General features: G+C 38.0%; 2 protein-coding genes across 3 annotated transcripts in view; both read left to right on the forward strand.

The window, feature by feature from the left end:
- The window catches only part of LOC124157904 (glutamine-dependent NAD(+) synthetase), a 53,511-nt gene extending 38,882 nt beyond the window's left edge, over positions 1 to 14,629 (forward strand). For both annotated transcript variants that reach the window (XM_046532979.1, XM_046532978.1), the window contains 5 exons: positions 437 to 572; positions 3,693 to 3,907; positions 8,231 to 8,456; positions 8,610 to 8,786; positions 14,176 to 14,629. In XM_046532979.1, the coding sequence (XP_046388935.1) occupies positions 437 to 572; positions 3,693 to 3,907; positions 8,231 to 8,456; positions 8,610 to 8,786; positions 14,176 to 14,241 (820 nt within the window). In that variant the 3' untranslated portion in view covers positions 14,242 to 14,629. The remainder of the gene's footprint in view (positions 1 to 436; positions 573 to 3,692; positions 3,908 to 8,230; positions 8,457 to 8,609; positions 8,787 to 14,175) is intronic.
- Positions 1 to 16,887, forward strand: part of LOC124157902 (neuroglian) — a 254,597-nt gene that overhangs the window by 171,668 nt on the left and 66,042 nt on the right. The window lies entirely within an intron of this gene.

A 16,887-nucleotide genomic window follows, 5' to 3' on the forward strand; every position in this document is an offset into this window, starting at 1 on the left:
TTACTAAGATTATTGCCACAGGGTGTTTAGGCAAATGAATCTACCACTTGGATTTCTAGATTAAATATGTATTTCCTATGGCAAATTCTGGGAAAACATGGAAATTATCTAATTTTCTTTTGATGGATCGGGAAAGAGGGTTTTGGACATATCAATATCAAAGAATATGTTCCCCCAGCTACTTCGTAGTATTAGGATGAATGTAGGTAATTTGGTGGTCTTTGCATTGTCTGGAATGGCAAAGCACTGTAGTGTTATTTGCAGTTCAGGGATTTTTTTCCCTGACTAATCTTGCAAATCACTCATAATTTTAGCTGTCTGCAATCCCACTCTTTGTGTTGAATATTCTTTCTTATGGTTCCTTCTCATGGTTATGGTTGTAGTTGAGTGGTAACTAGTCCTTTTTAATTAAGTGAAGCTCTTTTTTGACACACAGCTATCATCTCAGCATTGCATTTGACAGTGCTGTGAGTGCAGTCATGAGTATATTCACCTTGGCCACTGGGCTTGTCCCTAAATTTGCATCACAGGATGGCAGTCCTCGGGAAAGTCTTGCCCTGCAAAACGTACAGGTAAGATTTGAAGAATGCCAAAATCACCTGTGGATGGTGGTTGAGTGCTAAATGGGAGAGGTTGTCAGTCCACAGAAAGTGGCAGATTAATAATAATAATATGTATGTCTTTATTGGGCGACATTGGGACTACAAAGTCCCATCTTCCATCTAACCCCTAAAGGGGTTAAAAGGGGTAAAGGTACCTCCCCTCCCAGAATTTTTTTAATCTTCAATTGGTAATATTTAAGGAGCCTCTCCAGTAAAAGTTTTATTTCATCAGCTTAACAAACAATGTTTATAAATAATTGATGAATACTTGTCCAAGAACTACTTTTCTTTAGAAATAATACCTAAGACCTGTTATTGCTGAGATATATTTGCGAATCCAATTGACTATGGTGACATCACCATCACCAGCAGAAAGATGATTGGGTGCAAATTTTGCGATGTGCGTTACACGTTGATGATTTTTTAATTTGAATTTTGCTGTGGCCTCGATAGCTGAAATTCTAGAGATAGTTTGGCCAGCAGCCCGAGACTGAAGGAATGACATTATTCAATTCCAATCAAGTATGTAGTTAATTACTTGCAGTTAAAGTGATAGCTTGTCTGTTGGAGTATCTGTCGATGGGTATGTGCTCCAGACAGCTAAATTCAAAAGGAATGAGGCTGAATTTTCGATCTTTCGAACAAAGGATGCCTGCTGCATTGCTATCTTTGTAATGTATGTGTTTCTAATGTTTTAATCCAATGTACATGTTTTGTATGTTTCGTTGTATTGAATGTTTTCATAAATGTGTTGTATACAGCATCCGCGAGGGCCAATCCTCGCCGTGGATGAATAAAGATAAAGATATATCTAATTCAACATTACATGCAAGTCTGATTCGAGAAGGTTGAAGGTTTAAACATGTTGTTGATGTCCTTTGGATGGTCCCTTATAGTGAGCACGTACTGAATGTCTTTAAGACGTAACTTTGATGACGAAAAATTTGCGTCAGTCAAAATTAATTTTTGAAAGCGTATATCTTGGCAGCCAACTCATAGAACATTGATAGCATAAATTGAAATCCTCCATGCATATTCAAAATAATTACAAAAACCAACAGTGCTCAAACAGCTTCATTCACAGAATCACCTTTCTAAAGCTTGGGTTCTTGGTGTCAGACCCTTCGTTTGGATTTGTAAATTGCACACCACCAACGGCACATGGGAAGTAATGAACCTCCCTTGCCCAAAATCAATCACCTTATTCCAACCCTTTCCTTGGGCAATGCCAATCTGTCAATGAGGGTGAGGAGGAGACCTTGTTTGCCTTTGTTGAGCCGAAAGATCAGCTCCTGGTCTCTCATATTGAAGTAACTCTGTATTGAAAGTTATGAACTATGTATTTAAAATCCAAAGAATCTTTTGTGAAAGCTACGGTATCCCTTGGTCGAGGTTACCTGCATATGTTTTTACCAAGACAGAATCTGGTGAAAAGGCCAAAAGATGTGGTCTAGTATATGATTGGTTATGCTTCGTTTGGGAACCTGGCCAAAAAATGCTTAGACCAGGGAAGAAAGAAAGCAGTTAAACATCTCTCTTATTTAGCTTTACTTTTCACCTTGAAAATTTTAAAATTGAAGGTGTGTTGTTGATATATGTAGTTGGTCCACAAATTCTTCACCATTAATTTGCGAAATTGTTCTCTATCTCTTTTTTGCTCCTTAAGTCTTAAAATCCAATTTGCTTCTCGAATTAATGTTTCTTGATTTACCGGGATGAGTCATTTTTACAAAAATCTTATAGATTATTGGTCTTAAATATATCCTATTGGGATAATGTTCGTGCTGAATTATTAGACTACGCCTTTAAGTTTATAATGATAAGTTGTTCTCCTCGAATCTATTATCCTAATTAACATTCATATCAGACCAAGATTCCTTATTATGCAAAGACAGAGTTTTTTTTACCTTTGAAATCGTGAATGTATTTGTAGTAACAATTTTAAGTTTGGCCTTATAGGGTCATACTCCTACTGTTAGCTGGTTTGTGGTTAGGCTGGCCAATAGATGATGTAAGGCCAAATTGTGTTCTCTTGGCATGAAAATTGTTTGCTTAGAAATGTCTCAGAGTGGCTTTTGGCTTGAGTGGCCACCTTATACCAGTTATACATGTCAATGTAATGCCTGGCCTTCGATGGACATCAGACAGATGCTCAGAGACATTAGCCTTAAGAAATATCCTATATCCAATTGGAGACATAAGCTGTACTACAAAAATCCTGTAACAAGGAGGGAACTGTGGCAGTTGATTTGCCTGGTAATTGAGACTTCTCTTTTCATCACATTTTCGGGTATGGTGTAAAAGGTGCTTGGGCTATATTCTTCTAAATTCATTTTTCTTGATCTCTCCTTGGCAATATTTTACCCTCCCTGAGTACATATACATCTCTTAACTTTGTAATGTGTTTAACCAAATCGATCAAGATAAGGCTTATAAGCAATATTTGATTCTTAATTAATGGAATTATGGCTCCCATATGCATTGTTTCCCTTTTTTGATCAGGAACTAGTTGCCCAAAGGTGCAATAATATGCAGAAACATATGAAGGAAAAATATTTGATTCTTATGTTTGTATTTTTAGTATGTATTGATTCTTGTTTCAGGCCGTAATAAAATACATATGTAATTCAATCAATTCCTTCTTTTGGCTTGACTCTTCAATCCCAGGGTCCTTCAATCCTCTTATTGCACATCAGATTGTGCACGAAAATCTCTATTTTTAGCAGCCATGCACAAATCTCAATTCTTAACCAATAAATTTTTGTAGGGTTGATGCATTTAAATGTCATATTATTGGCCTCTTTTGGGGTCTCCTCTTACTTTTGGGGCCTTGGCTTATTGTAACTCCTCCTCTTAGTCACCGTATTCATTTGCCATCTGGTGTAGGAAGTGTTCCTTCTGATGAAATGAAGAGCATCTTACATTGATTCTTTATTTTTCAGTGTGGCGTTAAAATAATTTTTCTGCCCACTTGTTGATTGTTTTTAATGATTCAGGTTTTCTTCTTGGTTATTTTTTTTCTGTATATCTCATATGTTCAATGGTTGATTATAAGATACTTAACATCATTGCACAAAAATTGAATTTCAGGCTCGATTGAGGATGGTGTTGTCTTACCTCTTTGCACAATTGATGCTATGGGTCAGAGGACGTCCTGGAGGGTTGCTAGTTCTTGGCTCAGCGAATGTTGACGAATCCCTTCGTGGTTACCTTACAAAATATGATTGTTCCTCTGCTGATATCAACCCAATTGGTGGCATTTCTAAAGCTGACCTAAGGTCCTTCTTAGCATATGCTGCTAAAGCGTAAGTTTCTTTATTGTAAGGAAATTTTTTCCACAAGTGATACTTGCTCATTTTTGGATAATAGTGTGATGTTCATATTTAAGATCAACATGTTGGATTTTGCTTTTGCCAAAACATTGATAAAATTAAATTCTATGAGAAACCCTTTTTATGTATTAAAAAAGGAAGTCCATAGGAATTATTAAAGAATAAAGAATAACTTTTATATTTTGGTACACAATTTAATAATAATAACAACAATAATACAGGGTTTGTCCGGAAAGTAATAGGACTGATTTTCTTCCACCGTGACTGTTCTTCGGAGCGTGTTTGCACCGACTGAATTTGGTAGAGGGTGTTCCTAGCTAACGAACGAGCGGCTGGTCAGTTGTCTGCGAGCACATGGAGAGTCAGGACAGACGTTTTTGCACAACGTGTTTCTGTGAGTGGTGCAAGCCGAAAATGCAGTGTTCATTACAGCAGAGGTACGCGATTGAATTCTGAGTGAAACTCGGTAAATATGCGACAGAGACGTTTGTTGTGATCAAGTAGGCTTACCCAGATGTTGCTTTAGCAAGAAGTGGTGCGTTTCGGTGGCACTGGGCCTTTTTGGAGGGCCGGGAAGAGGTTGCTGATGAAGACGGTGCTGGAAGACCTGTGACTTCGGCAAACACCGACATTTTGACTCGTATGCACAAAGTTTTGAACTCAGACCGTCGACTAAGCATTCGTTTAATTGCCCAGATGTTACATTTATCAAAATCTATAGTTCATGACATTGTGACGGAGCATTTGAACATGCGCAAGATGTGTGCGCGAAGATGGTCCCAAAAAAGCTCACTGACGACTAGAAATTGCGGCTCACATCGCCTTTCATGTGAACAGTTAATTAACCAATGCCGGCATCCCAACGCTTCCGCAGCCGCCCTACAGCCCAGATGTGCCCCCCAGACTTTTTTTTTGTTTCCTTGTGTGAAATGGCCGATGAAAGGCAAGAGTTTTGAGACGACATAGGGGATCCAATCAGCATGCACCTCGGCTCTCGAGGCTACTTCGGAGAATGTCTTCTGTGACGCCTTGAATGCTTGGAAATCGCACTGGCAGCGATGCATCGACGCAGAAGGAGCCTATTTTGAAAATTTTTAAAGAATTGTAACGATTGGCTCAATAATTTTTTTTTTTAATCGACTCAGTCCTATTACTTTCCGGACAAACCCTGTATTAATGCTTTAGTCATCCATGATGCAAAATGCTCAGTAATAATACTTGCAAGGGTACAGGGGTGCAGCCAGGAATTAAGGCTGGGGGGTGGGGGGGTTTCAGGCACAACTAATGCTGGGGGGCTTGGGGGTTTTGCATACCCGCCAGGGTAAGCGAGAGGTGCGGAGGCCTTCCGCTGGAAAAAATTAAGATAAATGGTTCAAAATGGTGATTTTTACGGCCATTCTAAGGGATATTTTATTAATCCTCACACTATTCTATTAACAATATTAATCCAATTATGTAAAATAAATTTAACTTAAAAATTTCTGTGAGCTCTGGGGGGGGGGGGGGGTTTATCCCCCAAATCCCCCCTCGCTGTGCCACTGCAAGGGTATAGGACGTACATTGTATCATAATAGGTAAAGAATATTATTTAATAGCAAAAAATAGCATTTTAAATTTTGGTGTCAGGTATTCTCAGACATTGTTGAAACAGTTAAGAGTGAGAAATTCATGGACCCTTTTTAACTAAAGTAAGGCTATCAATACTTTCAGGCAGGTTGTTACATATAAAATTTTATACACATATACCTTGTCTCATTAGGTGAAATAGATGGATTTGATGACTTTATGCCATACAAATGAATATGACCATTGAATTATTATTTTTTATATGTACAATAGAATAATAATTAAGACACAAGAAGTCGTTAATAGTTTTAATTTTTAAAGAGAGGTCCACAGTAGGCCTTATAATTTTGGATGTACATCATTCTCACTATCTTTTTGGACCATTGATTGACTTTGTAGGTTAGGGTGCAGTTCCCGTAACACTATGCCATAAGAGATACTCGAGTAAAATAATCCATAATATAGCATTAATAACACATTTTTAACTACCTGAATGCCTTATGAATGAAATGAAGCTCCTTTATTCCCACATACACCTTTGCTTATAGCTTTTCTTTTGTGTTAGTGGTATTCACAGAGGAATAAGAACCGCATTTGCCTATACTTGCATATTTGTGGATAATTTTGCTTATAAAATGTCACAAAGCTATTATTCCCATTGTTTCCGCAAAACCATGCATCTGTGGTTGCATGTCATTCGATGTGTACCGATGTCATTGCGGATCTGGAGATGTTGGGGATTGGTGAAAGTATCAAATCACTCTGCAAAGGCCGGAACCATGTTCCTGATGCTGTACCAAACTCAGTCATCTAGCTGGCCACAGTCCCATGAGCACATGGCGCAACCGCTCCATCCGTGACTTTTGGGAGCAATTAACGTAGAGCTCTGGCACGCAGCCTCGGCGAGCTCTGGACACTACTGATCAAGGACAGGCAGTCCAGTGTGCAGACTTAGTCTTCTTCCCACACGAAGCTACTTTGGCTTTAATATTATGGATCTTTTATCAGCTCAGTGCACTCAGGCTGGGGAGTCATTCATTTGAGTTGTGCATAGTGATTTTATTGGTAAGGTTAGGTGTATTGTATCCATGGTACTTAGATGTTTAATGGTTGACCTCGTGCACCTCTTTACGGAGTTATTCATCCTGCCATCACCAGTAAAATGAGTGACCCTGATAATAATTAGGATTATGATGATGACCCTGATGACTTTCTAGGTTAATTTTTATGCACCGCTCATAAAAAGTTATAAGCCTTGCAGTACAGAATACATAGTGTCACAGAGACTTCTAGGCCTCGCTCTATCTGTATTCCTATAGTCAGTCACAGGCCTTTTGACGGTACACTTCCAATCCATAGTTATAATGTTATTCTAGCTCTATGCCATTTTCACTAAAACGAGCTTCCACTGTAGTTAATGTTTGCTCAGCGGTTCATTGCCCTCAAAAGATATATCTTAATATCGATCCTATACCATGGAAGGAGCTTTATCCCTTTATCTGAATTATGTTACATAACACACTTTATACTTGAAGCCTATATCCTGAAAGTCTTCGGCTAAAAAGTCAACTTTCTTGTGGAGACCAAATGTAATGAGATAGCATGCACATTTTGATTTTTGTGGTAATCCAATTTTTTTACAGAAAAAAACATTCATTAATTTTACCAAATTAGGAAACTATAGATATGGGTGTTCAATTAATTTAATTGCTTCTGCCACCTCTGTTATTATTAAGGGCATGCATAAAAGTGGGAATATTTTTTATGCAAAAGTAGCAATATTTATTTTTACAAAAGTGGTGTTGCCTTGACTTTTGCATGCTGTTTACCAGGGATAACCTAAGCAATAATAAATTTGGAGTATTTACATAATTCACAGTGTACATATATATGTATAGGTATTTTATTAATCACATATTTATATACACATTCGACGTACTTAAAGGGACAAATTACAATTAAACATCTGTATTTTCAAATTGATAAAATGCCATAGCGGCCAAATTGTCTTCTTTTAGATTTGTTCTCTGATCTGTTATCACAGTGCCACAGCAAGAAATAAATCTTACTGAGACCATGTTTTCACAGAGGGTCCAAATTACTTCTAGGCACTTAAATGCATAAAATGTCTCAGACAATTTGAGCACCTATGTTGCCTTAATTACATATATCCACTGAATCTGGGAATTTTTTTACTGTAGTAATCAATGCACGTAATTCTCCAAACCACAACATCAACTTCTCCATTGACTCAAGACCATGAACTTGTTTAATTTTGTAATTAAGTCAGCATTCACTGCAGCAGTCAGAACTTCTTGGGGATCAAAAACTGAGACATTTTCAAATATTTTTCTGCTTTGGTCTTCTACCATAGGAGAACTAAGTTTGGGTGATGTCTTTAAAGCCACATGCATTAGTATTGACTTTACAGCAGCTTCTTTAGATGTGTCATACTATGTAAGTAATTAGTGGATTTATCAAAAAAATATTCCTTTGAATATTCTTGAGACTCATTTTTGACTTACTTGACTCTATATACATATATTTATTAGGTTTTAACACGTTAAGATAGTATGAACCCTCCAATGATTTTCTTAACCAGCTGTTTCCGATACTCTACATCAAATATTCCCTGGCATTGAATAGAATCTAGGGTATCATTATTAAAAACACAAAAAATATCATATACAAGAATTGTTTCTTTCTGGTATATTGATCTTTTTATTTTAGTTTTAAGCTGCCCATATTAGTCGACATTCTTGGAGCTCCTCCTACAGCTGAGCTGGAACCGCTAGCTAAGGATGGAACAATCACTCAAACAGATGAGCGTGACATGGGAATGACATATGCTGAGCTGGGACGATTTGGCCGCCTTCGTAAACAGAATCATTGCGGGCCATACTCAATGTTCTGCAAATTGGCTCATGAGTGGAGAGATTCTTGCACTCCCCAGCAGGTAACTTTCTGCATCCACCAGAGCATTGCCATCCTTGTGCTTAAGCTAGCTGTTAGTGCCATTCCTGCATATTATCCGGGGCATGGAACTTAGTTGAAGATATTTGTTCAACCCCAAAGTTAATTTATTTGGTTCTTTATTTGATCCCAATAGGTTGCTCAGAAAGTCAAGCATTTTTTTAGGTGCTATGCTATTAATCGACACAAGCAGACTGTGTTGACTCCTTCATACCATGCGGAAACATACAGTCCTGATGATAATCGCTTTGATCTTCGACCATTCTTGTACAATGTGAAATGGAGCTGGCAGTTCCGTGCAATAGACCAGCAGGTTAGTAAATACATCAAGGATTATTTTATATTCTCTTGGCACTTTATACTGTGTAATTCCACTTTATTGTGAAAGCAGAGCATAGAAAAGAAATAGCCTGTGTTGCTGGGTGAAATATATATGCATGTGTAAAATGGACTTGCAGTCTGTGTTAGGAGAATTATTCCATTGTTCCAAAACATTGGAAAACCTTCACAGGAAGGGGGGGAGGGGTTGAACACCCTTTGTCTGGCAGTCTAACAAATTTGCAATGACATTGAAATATTCTCTGGAATTTGGCATCTTAGAAAGATACTCAGGTTTCCCACTGGGTCAACGTGGACATGGCCACCAACATTTCGGCAACCAAGTCGGCTCACATTTTCAGAGCTGATATCAATTCTGTTCAGTCATCCAATATTTATACCCACGTATGTGAGGAACCCATCGCTTTCCGAAATTTTGCTAGCACACCAAAATTTATCCAGTGGGACACACGAGTAGCCTTCCAAGTGGTATTGATATTTATTAAACACCCTTCCTATTTCATTACCCCTTCTACGGATAACAGTGTAGCCTGGCCCCTGGGGCAAAAGGGACATAAAGAGACAAATTACTATGAAACATCTGTACATATTTTCGAATGAAAAAATTGCCACCGTGGCCAAATTCTTTTATATTTGTTTTCTGATCTGTTATCACAGTGCAAGAGCAGGAAAGAAATCTTACTGAGACCATGTTTTCACAGAGGTTCCAAATTTCTTCCAGGCATTTAAATGCATAAAATGTCTTCGACAATTTGAGCGCCTATGTTGCCTTAATTACATATATCCACCGAATCTGGGAATTTTTCTACTGTAATAATCAATGTGCATAATTCTCCAAACCTCAACATCAACGCCTCCATGCAGCATGGTGGATTAGCTATCTTAAAGGATAGAAGCTGTATAAAAGATGAGAAAAATTGGTTACAATAGTACACTTTTAAGTGGGTGAAAGATATTGGAGCTTTTGTACATACATATTGGAGGTGCTCATGATGGCTGTCATGTACATATTTCAATAATTTCATTTCATATGAGTATATGGTCCAGTCACAATGTATTTTTGCCCGTCCCTGGCCCTACAACCCTTGGTGGTAGAGGAGTTTAAGTCTTGTTGGCCACCCTTGAGGTCATGGGTTCAAATCCCACCTTTGTGGTGTTGTTGTTCTCCTGTAGCATGGTTGTCCGTAAATATCAAGCTGGTCAAATAGTAAAGAAGTTTAATAGTCCTTGCATTTATACTTGTTTTAAAGTAGTGTCTGCGACTCAAGAAAGGTCATGCCATACTCTAGGCTTCTGAGGCCTAATCACATCTACTTCTGAAAGCATCCACAGCAAAAGCTATCATTACTCATGTTGAGGGAAAAATCAGGTCGTGCTACTCAAATTGTGAAATGACCCTATTGAAATGTCTCAAATAGCTGTCTAATTCTGGCTCTCCTTCTGACTTTCTATTCATTTAGGAGTATCATGTTGGATAAGAAATTTTTCAAAATGTATGCTGCCAGTGATTTTGAACTGTACATACAGGTGCATTACAATATAGCGCATAAGTTTTGGTGTTATGTATTTGATTATTACTCACTTTATTTCAATAAGCTCCTTCATTCTCAATCTGTACTTGTAAATATGGATAGAAAAATATTTGAAGTTTGATTTACATAATTGGTGAGTAATAACATTTGACTCGATCATAGAATCATCGAAGGATTACCATTATTAACTTCAGAATGAAAGTTTTCATTCAGATTTCAGACGTATAATCTCTATATATGTAAATAGTGTATGTACATTAGGGTGTCCCAAGACATAATGGAAAATTTTTTTTTCGCGAAATCAAATACGCATACCCTCTGTTTTTTTTCTGTTTGGCCTAAAAAACTCACATAATAAATATTATTGCGATTGAATTATGATAACACGTGCCGACTTGATCCCAAACATGAGAAATGAAAATTTGTCCTGGGTTAGTATGGAAGGGTTCCAGAAATTAATGCTTATTTATTAAATAAAACAACAATATGCCCAAATCGTGTTTACTGTTTGACAAGTAAATAAAATTACTCTTTAAATTTTCTTTTTAAAGTTTGCTTTTTGCAGTCAGGATAAATCTTCCGGTGTTCTTGTACGCAACGTAACAAAAATTGCTTTTGTTCCTCCTCCACCGTGATTACACCGTAAAAGTCTTGGATCAACTTGACCGCTCTTTCAGCTGCATCGTTGACTGCCCTCAGCGTTGAAACCTTCTTTCTGGCTTCTTGAAACGAAGCATTACTTGACCACGTAGCAGGACATTCGTGGAGAAAACTGTCATCAATTTTGAGGCGATCGAACAATGACTTGCTTCTGACTGGAATGAAGTCGTAGATGTTTTTTTATGAAATATAACAAGAGAAAGTCAGTTCACAAAATTGTGATCTAAACAGAAAACTAAAGAAACAACTTCTATATTTACTTATTTAGCTTACCATACAATGGACCGCAAAGTTCTTCCTTAGATGGGATGTAACGTTTGCCATGAGTTGATAAATTCTCTTTGGTTAAATTTTCAACCATTTTGCCTTTAGTTTCTTGATCCACCTCATCGTCAAACAGTGACAAGACAGAAATTTCATCAGTCAAGTACCATAAATGCTGGATTATCTTCTGTAAAGCTGCTTTTGAGATGCTTTTATCAATTTTTTCGTAAGCCTTCATTGACTTCAAAAAGCACAAACCTTGCTAAGGTGCTTTTACTGCCAAAATACATTGGAGCCATGGCTTGACATAGGATGTCACTATGAACAGGCAAACGTCTAACAGCGCTGTCTTATCCTTGATCGTAATTTTGAATTGATCACTTAGTAATGATATTTTTAGGGAATAAATTGCTCTCGCCATCCATCGAGCTTGGTGCATGGCACCTGGAGGTCGAATTTTAAATGTTCTCTGTGTATCTCCGCCTAAAAATATCACAGAAAGCTCTATCAACTCTCGATAGTCATCTCTGACTATTTCTTTGGTCAGTTCAGTTTGGTAAAACTCAAGGAGATTGTCAATTTCGGAAACAGTCAGGTGCAATGCGAGCTTTTCTTTATAGCACTGTGCTTTATCTGGATCGACACTATTCCAGTTATCTCGGAACTTTTTGAAGAGTGGAATGTCGGGATTTGCTGTCACTTGACTGATTTTTACTTCGAACACGCTTTTTAACACCAATTCGTACACGTGATGGCGGCAAGCAAAAATAAGCATATCTCTATTAAGTTTTTGTTCAAGAAGCACACAGGCACCATTGATATGACCCGTATTTGAAGCCGTAGTATCACAACAAAGAATTTGCACTTCATCTTCGAGATTCCAGTCTACAATCGCGTTCCAAACAGCCTGCGCCTGTCCTCTTCCTGAAGAGCTTTCCAACCTTGGCACATTAATAAGTTGTTCTTTATTTGCATATGAAATAACTATTGGAAGACGCTCTTCTTTCGATTTTCGAGCATCTAAAGCAGGCAACAGTTTGCCATCCCAGTGAACAGTCACAACATCTGGTACCTCGTTTTGAAAACGAACTTTTATGGCTTCCGCACGCTCTTTCCGTTTTTCCGTACGAATTCTTTGAATCGAGGACTTACTTATAGGAAATTCATCAGTATTATATCCAAGTGCCTCTATGGTAGCTTCAAGAATAAACACTGAATCTCTCATGCTTAACTGACACCTATCTAGCGCTGCTACTAATTTTGGAGTAATGAAATTTTTCCGCATAGTTGTTTTACTGGTTCCGGGTTGTGTGTTCTGGATCAGAGTTGGAAAATCTTCTTTTATACGCATACCATTTTCATTAGAATCAGAAGATGAGTCGTTTTGTAACGGTTCATAAGATGATGTTGAAGGAGTTGAGGTGGAAAAATATGTAGCACGTCGCTTTTCTTCTTCAATACTTCTGAGGCGCGCCCTTTCCTCTTTATAAGCCAGTTTTTTGTCCACTCCAGCTAAGTGACCAGGCCGATCTGGCTCTCTCTGTCGCTGTAAGAAGATTCTGTCTTCATCTATTTTTATTAATTTGAAGCGCATCGGCGTGTGCAATGTCAAACAAATTATCTAAGTTGTTGACAAACTCTTGTCGGCGCTGCTTAAATACGCTTTGGATTTTTTGTGCATTTTTTTGTAACTCCCTCCAAAATTGATATAGGTTCACTAGTTTCTTCACACAATTAGGGAAAGATTTGGTAGGTATACGCGCCTTTTCCCAAAAGATAATACATTCGCGAATAGTGAGATTTGCACTTTCATTGACAGTTAAAGTCACTTCACGGATATTATAAAATAAAACTGCCAGAACTTGTTCATTAGAGGGCAGTTTTGAACCTTTTATTTGATGCTTTACGCACCCTATTAAAAATATACCCTTTTTAGAACTACGTAATTCCACTGACATGTTCATTGTTCACTGATTGAAAACAATACTTTTACTTACAAAATATCAAGTGATCACAAACACATCGACGCGTTAACACGCTTTCACAACGCACAAGCAAAACCTGCTTCACTAAACAATCACTACGGACAACCAACGTGACCCTAGCGAGTTCCAGCTCGCACTGATAGCGTATCACATGTTCTCCTGCCTCCCCTCCAAGTCCCGCGTCACCAGTATTGCCCGATCTACACTAAGCTATCAGTCTAATTACTTTATTTACACACCTTGTACAATGTACAATTGTACAATGTGGTGCATTTTTCGCTAAATTCGCATTAACCGGTGGGCGCGCCGCCGCACTCCGTGCGACATACTTTGTATTTCATGGGTATCAAAAAAACTGTAGGGTGCGCTACCTGTGAGTCTAGCCATTTGTACTTCGTCTAATGTGTGCACATTGTGGCAGTAATTGTGCGCTTACCATCTCATTGTCAGTTCCATTCGGGCGCTCAAACTTGAGGTGTTGGGTTTTGGTGCGTTTCTTGCGGTGGGACCCTTCGTTGGGCGCGCCGCCCGTGCGGCATACTTTATATGTCTTGGTTATAAAAAAAACCAGCCATCATACCAGTCACCAGACCAAGTTCAAACATCATATATTAGTTTTCGATTACTTAAAAAAATTTATATTCAGGTAAAACTGCTGCATCAGTCGCCATTGGGTTATCATATGGAGGGTTTTCCGCAGCGCCTTCCTTCGCAAATACTGACATGTTTCAACACAAGTCGGCACGGGTTTCCGAGGTCCTACGTATATAAAATTTTATTTACAATTGTTTTGACGTCGTATAAATAAATTAAGAGGGTATGCGTTCCAAAAAAACGACTTCGATTTTTTTGGGACACCCTAATGTACATGTATATTTTGAAAACACTATAACTACTTACTAACTGCATTTTCTTATTCCAGGTCTTGCGAAAAGAAAATGACCTGAGTATGACTGGTTCTGGATTTAGAAAGCCTATACTCCTATGATTTTAGAATCCATTACACCAAGAATGATTCTACATAGTGACACCAAATGAAAATGCTTTCTGTGTTAATATCTTTTTGAGGAACAAAACCACATGTAGCAGATCACATTTAAAAGTTACTACCTCTTGAAAATCAGTTTTATTGTCCTTTGTTTATTATTAATACTACATATAACTCATTGTACATTTTTCAAGAGAATAACACTGTAAAAGCAATTTCATCAGATTAATTCTGAATATTTTTGTTATGAATTTTTTTTACTATTTTAAAAGCTGACGCTCACAAAGATTTTGAAATTTTAATTGTTAATGATAATAATCATGCTGAAGACTGCTTGTATAAGGTAGCCTCATAATAGTTAATGTTAATAAATTTATGCCAACTGTTATTGCTGATGATTTCTTAACTCTGACTTTAATATTAACTTAATGGATTTTCAAACTGACATCATTGGTAATTTTAGGACATGAATCAATAATGGTCATCTTCCTCAAGTTGATTTTGGTACTTCAGTGCATCAAAGTGAAAGTTTCATTGAAGAACCTTTAAAGTATTTATTTTTCTTTTCAGTTTGTAATTATTTATTACAAACCTTTGCTATACTATACTATTTAATCCGTTCTGGAGGACCAATTCAGTAAGTTCATTACATCAGAGTACATATATTTTCCTAGTTGTAGTAGGATATCTTGGGCGATGGATCTTAGACGTGGAAATTGAGAGATCCCTTTGTATTAGGAAGGTGAGGAAAGCAGCGAGTGTGGACGATATCCTGTGTGAGCTTCTGAAGAATCTAGGGAGGGAGGGTAATAAAGTATTCTCGTTATTACGAAGTTCACGGGACCGAAAAACCGGAGGTTCGTAATAACGAAGTTAGTATGAACGTTTCTTTTAAGAATCGTCAAAAAGAACGATATATAATAAACGCGTTTAAATCACGCGAAAATATATATAAATAGGATAATATGTTTCAGTTTCTCGACAGAAGAATGCGGCATGACGCAATCTAAGGTTGATATCTTCCCAAATGCAGTCAGTCCGATATACGAACTAGATGCGTCCCAAGACCTTCCTAAGTTGATAAACCTACAGTCCGGCCGCCGAGAGTGGTCCGATGATAGGAAGAATGGTCTAGGTCGGGGTAGGGGGCAAGGTTGCCGGGTAAGAAAGGGAAACGCCTACGAAGGGTTCTGTGAAGATAGGAGCCGGAAGGGACGACGAGCGTGACGGCCCCAGAGGAAGAATCACTTTGTTTGGTGATTCAAATAGAGGGCTTGTTTGGGTGGATCAGGCGTATTTCAGTGCTCCTTATGCATTTGATGTTGTATGACGAGGGGCGGGGTGTATAAGGTGCGTTTGGAGGACAGCGATTGGCTGTAAACCGTGCTGGCCCAGGGTTATCTGCCCCTCCTATTGAACCGTCTTCGGACAAATCTCGCCGGCCGGACTATGCAAGGAATCGAGGAGTGCGGTTATCCTGGAGAATGCAACACTGCATTACACGTATGCGCTAACTCTCGAAATTTGAAGACTTTGAATGCTCGTACCTCTGAAAGTTCGTAAACAGAATGTGCGTAGGAAGAATATACGTCCAATTTACGAGCTGGTATGAGTGGGTCACAACAACTCCACAGGAATGAAGCTTACTATATGATGTAGCGTTTGAACTGAATAAAGGACCATAACTGACGCTCTTGGGCACAGAATACGAGAAGAACTTAAATGTGGCGCGATTACTAAAACTTATCTTTGTGAATTTCCACCAATATGGCGTTGCTTATGCGTGGAACTTAGTAATAAAGCTCACTTTGTAACCGCTGGGACCGGGACAGAGGTTCGTAATTTCGTAAAAACGAAAATTTCACAATAACGTTTCTTTTACTATAGCTTGTATGGGCATTTTCGTCGGTGCCAACGATTTGCTTCATAATAACGAGGACTTCGTAATAACTTTCTTTGTATTAACGAGAGTCTACTGTAGAAGGTTTCCCGAACTAGTACACATGATCTGTGAGGAGGGATATTGGCCAGAAGATTTTATGAAGATGGTTCTAATTCTGCTACTGAAAAAAAGCTGAGGAATCCCTAGTGAAAAAATCTGTAGGATTTCATTTTCCTATAGTAATTTGATGTTGGGAAACGATTGCTCATATTGGAAACTTTTATTTTACCTATGGGAATGTACATAATTCCTATAGTATTTTCCAAAACATTCCAGGAAAAATGTCCCATTGGTTTCCTATAGTGTTTTGGAAAATACTGTAGGAATTATCTAATTTCCTTTAATGAAAGTTTCCTATAGGGGGAACATTAAAGTTTTTTATCGGAAAAACATTTCCCATTGTCAAATTACTATAGGAAAAAGAAATCCTATAAGGATTTTCACTAGGGATGCTATTATACGATTACTATTAAGTGTTATAGTACTATTAACCTAATATCGCATGGGGCAAATTGTCTCTGAGGTACTGAACCGGTGAGAGAAAACAAATATTTGGGCAAAGATCAGCTTGGTTTTAGTAAAGGAAAGTCAACTCGTGATGCAATAGCGATAATGAGGTCCCTGGTGGAGAGGAAACTAGGATATGAATAGTGCACACATGCCTCCTCCATTGATTTGAAAACACTTTTGATTGAGTGGACTGG

Source organism: Ischnura elegans, chromosome 4, assembly GCF_921293095.1.
Source record: "Ischnura elegans chromosome 4, ioIscEleg1.1, whole genome shotgun sequence".
In the NCBI taxonomy this organism is placed as follows: Eukaryota; Metazoa; Arthropoda; class Insecta; order Odonata; family Coenagrionidae; genus Ischnura; species Ischnura elegans.